The sequence below is a fragment of the Arachis ipaensis genome, chromosome B06 (assembly GCF_000816755.2).
Source record: "Arachis ipaensis cultivar K30076 chromosome B06, Araip1.1, whole genome shotgun sequence".
NCBI classification, from domain to species: domain Eukaryota; kingdom Viridiplantae; phylum Streptophyta; class Magnoliopsida; order Fabales; family Fabaceae; genus Arachis; species Arachis ipaensis.
Window position 1 is genome coordinate 132179009 of NC_029790.2, and position 9284 is coordinate 132188292.

Consider the following 9284-nt stretch of genomic DNA (forward strand, 5'->3'; position numbering starts at 1 on the left):
CTTTTGCAATTGGATCTTACTGATAAAGAACTAAGAGTATTAAAAAATATATATTAAAAGTAAAAAATGGTGATTCATAATATAATTAAATGAGGATAATATAGTATGTGAATAAAACTGAACTCTTAAAAGAGACAACCTCAAATCAAATAGTTAATTTATGACAATAAAATCTAAATATTGGTAAAAAGTTCAAACTACTACTGGTATACAAAAATGAAAATTTAGCTATAGAGAATAAGAAAGTTTTATGTTTACATTCTAAATCGACAAACAATTCATCACACAATTTTTTCGGAATAATGCTGCGCATCCAACTATCTAAGTGTTTTTGTTAATCAAGTCCAATTAAGTTAATTTAACATTAACAAAATTCAGTAATAAATAGTATTACTCCAAGTCTCCAACTCTTATTATTTAATTTGATTAGACTTAATTCATAAAAAAACTTGAATGTATAATATTACTTTTTTTGTGATTTTGCTCAGTCCTGTGATGAGTCGAGTTGTGTATTTGCTTGGCATTCACTTCACATGACTGGCTGCTGTAATTTTATAAATAAAAACTTTTCAGACAATTATTAGGAGTTATTGATTTGGATTGTTTGGAAAAGAAGTATAAATAGCAAATAGAGGGAGAATATTATTAAATTAATTTCACGTCTTAACTTGCAATTTTCAAATACACTATTTCTTTGACATTAATTTATTAACACAAAATACGAATACAAAAGAAATTCAATTGTATATTGTCACTTCATCAAAAGTAATTAGTTTTTAAATATGTTATTTAATAAAATTCATGCAAATATATAAAATTATTTAGAATAACATATCAAAATTAAGGTTCGTTTTTAAACACTCTTTATTAAGTAAGAGTGATACACACCTTATTAATTAAATAAATCTTAGTTCTTGATTTATTGTATTTTATATTAATGACTTGGATTTAGGATTTGTTTGACTGTCATTAAAGTTAATAAAAAAAATTTGTGTTTATCAAATTTTTAATAGTAAAAACAAAAGAATTTAGAATTAAGAATTTAGATCTTCAAAGAAAAAATAAAAAGATGAAGGAGTAAAAAATTATTAAGAATAAAGTCCTAATTTAATTTATACAAAAAATAAAATTGAAATTAATTAATTAGAATGTGAGTATTTTAGTTATACAATATTATTAAAGTTTTAGTTTTCATTATAAAAAATTTTAGTTTATGTGTCTTTATTTTTTGAAAGTATTAAATACAAATTTTGACAACGAAAACTAAAATTTTAATATCAACCTCTAAACAAATAAATATAATACTAAATCTCAATCTCCAATTTCTATCACATTATCTCAAAACAAACGCATCTAAAATTTGAAGACAGCTGCACTTAAAGTCCAAAAATATTTAAAAAAAGAGAGAAATTTATAATGAAAAAAGAGTAATTATTAATGAGAAAAATGAGAGAATATTTTCATTTCAACTAGGATTCAAATATACATCAGATTCACATGGTAGCATTAGCAACCCACTTGGTGCCAATAAGAAGGAAATAGTGAAGTGGAGAAAATGGCATGAACCAACAAAACCCCCACTCTCTCTTCCTGTCTTTCTCCAACAAAGAGTAACAGTTTTCCCTCTGCAACCTATTAAGTATTAATCTTCCCCCTCTCAATCTGTAACATTATCCTAAAATAGAAACATTCACTCACACTTTTACTATTCATCATGCATAATCCCGCTAGTGTTAACCACGAACAACGTTCTCTCTTCGATTTAGGAACCCAAATCTGTCGCTTCACCTTCAATTCCACTCTCACTGGACCAGACACCTGCTCCTCTTCTTCCTTCCTCCACTTCAACGCACGTGCGCCAAAACGCACCGTTTTGAAGGTCAGGGCTTTCGCCTTCGCTACCTTCGTCAACGACTTCAACCGTGCGGTTACGTTCTACTGCGATAGGGTTCCGATTGGCTTCGCTTCGTTGAGGATTGGTTCCTTCCGAGACACCAATGGCAATGGAAGTGGTGATGGGAATGGAGGGCGTGTTGGGAGTGGTGACGATGGGAATGGGAATGGAGTCAGGGAAGATGGTGGCAACGGTGTTGTGGAAGGTGAAGGGTTGCAGTTTAATGGCGGAGAAGGTGTGGGTCCCAAGAAGGTGTTGATTCTCATGAGTGACACTGGTGGTGGACATAGGGCTTCTGCTGAAGCTATCAAAGCTGCTTTTTATGAAGAATTTGGCGATCATTACCAGGTTACTTACTCTCTTTCTTTCTTGAATTTAATGGTGATTGATTGAGTCAAACACTCTTATCGATGTAACAGTGCATGATTAGATATCTGTAACTAATTTTGATGGACATGTGCGTAACACTTTCACCTTGCACTTGGTTACTTTGTCTAATTAGAAGAAGAAATGAAGATGCTTTAGTAAGCAGGTTAATTGGTGGCTAGAACTATTCTACTTTGATCATTCTTTTTTTCTCACTTTACTGTTAACCAACTTTATTCTAGTTTTGTAACTTTTTACTGGTTACTTTGTATTTATGAATAATTTTAGGACGATTACAAGGTTACTTTTATATTTCCCCCTATTTTGACAAGCATTTTTTATGGTATAGGATTAGATATTTGGCATCTATTTGGTGTAAAGCTTGATTAGAGACTTCCCCTCTCAGACATATTTGAGAGACTGGAAAGCTATGGTTTATAGATAGCTCTTCTTTTGATGGTTTTCTTGCTCCTCTATGAAGGATCATTATCCTCCATCTCCTTATAATTGTTCTTCTCTCTGTCTTAAGAAAAAACACACATTTTTAGTGAGGTTTAGTTTACAATGCTAACAGGCCTTCCTTCAAAGGAAGAATCATCTACCTTTTTGTAAAGTGTTCATTGGAATGCTTATCTTTCTGTTTTCATTAAAAAATACAAATCAAATACATGCTTTGACTTCACTTTGGCTGTTCAAAAGGAAGTCAGTGTTGAGATACCTTTACTTTAAATTACGGAAAATGACATCAACATTGTTCTTGCTTAATAATGAGAAATTAGAATGTTGATGGAGCTTCTGATTTGGCATCAAAATGATTCCACTTTGTCATCAAAATGATTCCACTTTGTACTACAGTAGGATCACTTTGATTGAGCAAATGGATTGGTATCAGGGCATAATTTTAAGAAAGGAAATAAACCGATGCCACCATCTCTTTTCTTGATGAACAAACTGTCAAACACTTTTTATGACATTCATAACTGAGGAACTAATTGATGTAAACTTTATTTGGAGTATAAAATGAGTGTTCATATTTTTCGTTTGCATTTTCTTTTGTGGGATGGATTGATGGAAAATTTAGCAATCTGATTGTTGGGTGTGAGATTACATGTGTTCTTTTTAGTTTCTGTTCTTTCTTCTCCTACCCTGGTTGTGTTCTCAATGTGGATTTCATGACGCAGGTGTTTGTTACTGATTTATGGACCGATCACACTCCTTGGCCATTCAATCAACTCCCAAGGAGCTATAGCTTTTTGGTGAAACATGGGCCATTATGGAAGATGACCTACTACGGAACTGCCCCACGTGTTGTGCATCAGTCTAATTTTGCAGCAACTTCAACATTCATAGCTCGGTGAGATTCCTGTGTGTTTACTTTACAATTCCTACTCCTATTAATTGCCAAATTACTCCAATAAGACCAAGAGAAAAAGAAGGAAGGATACTCACATTTCATTGTAGATTGGTTATAGGTTTTGTGAAGTGAGACATAAAGACAGTACTGCTGTAGCATTTTGCTCATCTTTCAAACTGAAGTTGTCTTTGGATCACTGAAGAACTGCAATAAGTTATATCCAAGAACTTTATATTTTTTCACAGATTTCATTCCAAATGGCTGGAGTTATTTGTTTTGCTCATATTCAGAGTGCATATATTTGTTTATAAATGTAGATAGACAGAAGTAGAGATAATGACAGGGTTACTTGGCAATATTTCTATTCGAATTTGTGTACTTCAAAATAGTGCATGATACACTGGAACAATCTTTGGATTACAGTTTCAAATGTTTAGTGCATCATGGTAGTATCAAAGTATCAAACCGATGTTGCAGATGATGAAATTGTTTTTTAACTGAAGCTATATTCTTGAGCCCATGTAGCTCTTCTCAGACATATAAATTATATTTTGCGTGTCAGAGTTGAATATCCCATCTTTCTTTTACAGTGAGGTTGCTAAAGGGCTAATGAAATATAAGCCAGATATAATAATCAGTGTGCATCCACTGATGCAGCATGTTCCACTTCGTATTTTGAGGGCAAAGGGGCTTTTGGAGAAGATTGTTTTTACAACAGTTGTTACTGATTTAAGCACATGCCATCCTACATGGTTAGTTCAGCTTCTCTTCTATTATGGATTTTATATTTTCTTTATTGATAATCTTGTTTTGACTTCTATCTTGTAATTTTTAGGTTTCATAAGCTTGTAACTAGATGCTATTGTCCAACAACAGATGTTGCAAAACGGGCACAGAAAGCTGGACTTCAGCCATCCCAAATAAAGATTTATGGTCTACCTGTCCGACCTTCCTTTGTTAAGCCTGTTCGTCCAAAGGTATGTTGTGTTCATCATGCATTGCCCTGAATTGGACAGCTTGTTTGACCAAATGTATTGTTTATTGTGTGGAGGGTAAAGGTGGAAGATGTTCAATAGGTGATATATTGAGATGTGAATGAATAATACATTGAACAAAGAAAATTGATCTAAAAGGACTATACTTGAACTGGAATGACTACTGATTTTAGCAAGAAAAGGATTCTGAATAAAAGTTGAGGTTCAGTTTTCAGTGTGAGCTATGATCTCTCAGTTTTTATCTCTTGGTAATTCAAGATGTAATTATCGAACTACAACTTCCAAGGCATGGCTTACTAGAGTACAACTTACAAGAAACAACTCCCAAAAATATAATTATTAACTCATACTTCCAACTGAAGCCCCTTAAGAAAGGTCAGCCCAGTGTAAGGCATACCACATCAAGCAAGGCTTGGGAGAGAGCCGCACCCAAAGGGTGTAATATAGGCAGCCTAACTTAAAGCACTAGTGACTGATTCTACGGTTTGCATCTGCGATCTTGAGATACATGGAGACATTTCAACTGTTGATCCAAGTTTTCCCATCCAAACCCTACTATCTGATACTAAAATCTACAATAAACAAACCATGAAAAGTAAATAAAATATTTTGAGATTATAAAAGATAACGCCATTCAAATTTATGTCTAGATACATTAACTTTGTGAGGTACCAGATTTATCAGTGTTATTCTTGGATGGAGAAAGTATTAATGTAACTTTTAGCCATTGCTATGTTAACAGTGTTCAATTGTGTGATGTAAAGGTTGGATCTGTTAGCCCTATTTTCAGCATCTACTTTCACTTAATTTACCTCCCTTGTCAGTATATATGGAAAAGCTTAACAACTGCAAATGATAGTAATTACTTGAAACTAATTGATGCATTGCTGGCATTTATTCACCTACCTAAATGGTATAAATTTGGGTCTGTTCAGTTTCCTTATTTTTTCCTTCAGTGCGACCTTACTGTTTGACACTATATGTTCGATTCATGACTTTGATTCAATTAGTTATTTATAGAAGTGTAAAGTTTTATTGTATAAGTTAAAGGAAAGCTATTCAATTTATGCTATAGGATGTACTAAGGAGAGAATTAGGCATGGATGTCAATCTTCCTGCTGTATTATTGATGGGAGGAGGTGAAGGTATGGGTCCAATTGAGGCTACTGCTCGGGCACTTGGAAATTCATTGTATGATGAAAATAATGGGTCTTCCATTGGTCAGATTCTTGTGATTTGTGGTCGCAACAAGAAGCTTGCTAACAAACTAAATGCAATTAATTGGAAGATTCCTGTGCAGGTATTAATTAAATCTTTCCAAAGCCTTGTTTTGCACTCTTTCTATCTTTTGTTATGTTTGTTTCACCATATGCTTAAAATTTTAGGATCAGATTTCTCATCTATGAAATCCCATGTTTGAAATTTTGGAGTGAAGTTGTGAGAGAGAGAGAAAATACTCATGGTGTCTGCTATTGAATGCAGAAATTAGTTGAAAATTGGTTGATCACCTCCAAAAATATCTAGTTAAGACTACATAAAATTTGCTTATGGCACATAAGATTTATGAGTTACTTGGAGCAGAAGTTATTGATGGCATCCATCTATTCCTTGTGTAATGAGCTTTTCTAATATATAAAGACTTGGTCACTTGAGTTTACCTGTGATTAAATGCATTTAGTGTTATTTTTTCTTTTGGTATGGGAAAGGAATATTTTACTTGTAATCTTTCAAGGGGTTACAGACATCAATAAGTGGATGAATATGAAAATAGCAATTATAATCCCATGTTTATGCACCGAACCCCTCAATTATTTTATTTTATTCATACTTAGGTCAAGGGATTTGTCACCAAAATGGAGGAATGCATGGGAGCTTGTGATTGCATCATTACAAAGGTTCGTTCTCATAGTCATGGCTAATTTCTTCCTTAACTCACTGTGGCAGCAATTAATAGTTTTTTATCCCTCGATTCTGTAGGCGGGCCCAGGGACAATTGCTGAGGCCATGATCCGAGGCCTCCCAATTATTTTGAATGATTACATTGCTGGGCAGGTATCATGGTTCTGCCTGTTATTTTATTTTATTTTATTTTTGTTTTGTGAATAATTTCTAATGAAAAAGGATCCAATTGATATAATGCTGTTGTTGGAAGAAAATTGTGTGGGGTTGAGCTTTTATACTTTACTGGGATACTGCATTTGTTACAAACAAGTGGAATGAACCACAATGTGGTAGCAAAGTTGATGTGAGTAGATAGAATCTTTCTCAAAGTTAGACTTTAGGAGTGGTGCCTGTCTAAGTTATTCTAGTTTGCGTAGTATCAATGGGGAGGTTTGAGAGAGTAGAGTTTCATGTCACTGGACCTATTATCACACATTCTTTCTCCGTTTCAAAAGAAATGTTGTTACCAAATTGGTACATTGAAAAATAAATTTATTTAGACATTGCATCCAGATACATAAATTTTCCAAAGTATCAATTTGGTCAAAGTGACATTTGTTTTGAAAGTAGAGAGAGCAATTCTTAAGATTGCGGGTAATTAAATTTTTACGGTTATATATATAATCAGTGTAACACTTAACGGTTAAGACAGCCACCTCATACTCAGAACTCGAAATTTGAAAGATGAAATATGGTTACTTACAGAAACTCCTTTCATTACAGGAAGCTGGCAATGTCCCCTTTGTAGTAGAAAATGGTTGTGGGAAGTTTTCTAAATCACCAAAGCAGATAGCTAAAATTGTTGCAGAATGGTTCGGTCCAAAAGCCATCGAGCTAAAAGTAATGTCACAAAATGCACTAAGGCTAGCAAGGCCTGATGCTGTGTTTAAGATTGTCCATGACCTTCATGAGCTTGTAAGACAAAGAAGCTTCCTACCAGAGTATTCTTATGCAGCTTAATTAATGGTGAGGCAAAACTTTTTGTACCAGTTTTTCAGATAAAATGCCTGAAGCAGTGAAAGGTGTATCACTAGCAAACATACTGCATTTTATTAAAAAGTCCATATCATTGTTCAGATGCTCATTTCAAAATAATATAATTTTTGCTGTTTCCTGCACTTTGTTCCTTATGAAATTCATGTTTATTTTTGTTCCATTGTGGAGGGTGGTAGAAACTAAAAAGAGTCTATTAGATTCGTACGAACTAATATGATGAGCAGATGGTGGTGACTAGTGACCACCAAAAGATGCTAGACAGAATCATTAGGTAGTGTGTGTTTGTTGTCCATGTTCACTACAAATATAAGACGCGATGGCACATACATTTGTTTTGTGAGATACAAGTTTATAAAGGATATATAGTTTACACACACATCATAGAGATGTGTATTTTGTCTCTATTTGGTGAGACGAATTTCTAGTGGTGGACACATATTGTACACAAGTTAGGAAGAAAACGTAACACATGCACTTCTACCAACAGAGATAGAGGTCTATTGACGCAATAATAGATGTGATCAACGGAGCATATAATTTATGTATATGTTTGACTCATTAAATGATATGTATGATTCTATCTTTCATGTGATTTTTTATGTGTATATTTGTCTTCTTTTTTTTTTTTTTGTATGTCATCTAATCTTTCATATGAGAATTTAATCTTATTAAAATATACGAATGATTTTTCTGAAACTAATTAGTCTTAAGGAATATTTTATAGCAGACTTTAGAATAGATTATGTCTAACTAAAGTTGATAAAATCTTAAAACAAAGGCCATACTAAGATCTCATTAACTTTGTGACTTTACCTAGTTAACTCCCATATTTTTTTTCCATTTGATAAGGTCTTTGCATGCTCTGATTTTATTATGCAGAGTGCAGACGGTTCAAAATCACAGCTAACATTAATTTCATATTCCAAATTTAGCCGCTTGCTGATATTTAGTGTTTCAGTGTTTGGACTTGGAACCGAGTATAGGGTAAATGCATATTAAAACTTTATCCAAAGATTACAAAATAGGTGATATAACTTATCCGTGCTCATAACGAAGTGAGAAGATCACATAAAATTGCAAACAAGAAATATCTGCAATGAATAAGACTTCACTTGAGCAGAAAACAAAAATAGACAAATGTACAAGTAGATGGACTTACATGAATCACAGTTGTTACATAAACTTTGTTATGATAAGTGTTTTCGCCTTTGAATTAGCGGTAAGAAAACTCCTAAGTAGGAGTCTAGTACCCTTTTGTTTCTTTATTGGATTTTCTTCAAATTGGATTGAATAATTCTTATTACTAAAACTCTTATACAAATTTGTCTATTAACAAAAAAAAATAAAAACAAAGGATTATGCTAGGTAATTAATGACTTTCTTGAACAACATGAACAACCACCAATCAAATAAAAACACACTACACTTCTAAATTATTCACCTAAATCTTAATATTAGAATAACCATCCATACACCTAGTGAAATGAACATACGATATATCTATTGTTCACATTGTTTAGTATTTTTATTGTCTATCTATACTTTTCCAAAAATAAATTGCAGCTGATAGGTTCGGATACCAATAATAATAATAACAAAGGGGATAAAAAGAAGTGCTTAGTGCTAAAGGAATTTAATTTTAGAGTAATAAAACAAAAATGTTCTTCAAAATTTTAAGATAAACTTTTTTTTTTTTAGAATAAAGTATTAATTAAATTATTGTAAAAATTTTACTATA

At 32.7% G+C, this 9284-nt stretch overlaps 1 protein-coding gene across 1 annotated transcript; it reads left to right on the top strand.

Annotated features, from left to right (window-relative positions):
* LOC107605453 (probable monogalactosyldiacylglycerol synthase, chloroplastic) lies at nt 1506-7668 on the top strand. The gene is made up of 8 exons (XM_016307338.2): nt 1506-2242; nt 3442-3614; nt 4205-4366; nt 4450-4591; nt 5685-5909; nt 6442-6504; nt 6587-6661; nt 7274-7668. Exons 1-8 carry the CDS (start codon nt 1715-1717, stop codon nt 7508-7510), a joined length of 1605 nt encoding a protein of 534 aa, XP_016162824.2. The 5' UTR covers nt 1506-1714; the 3' UTR covers nt 7511-7668.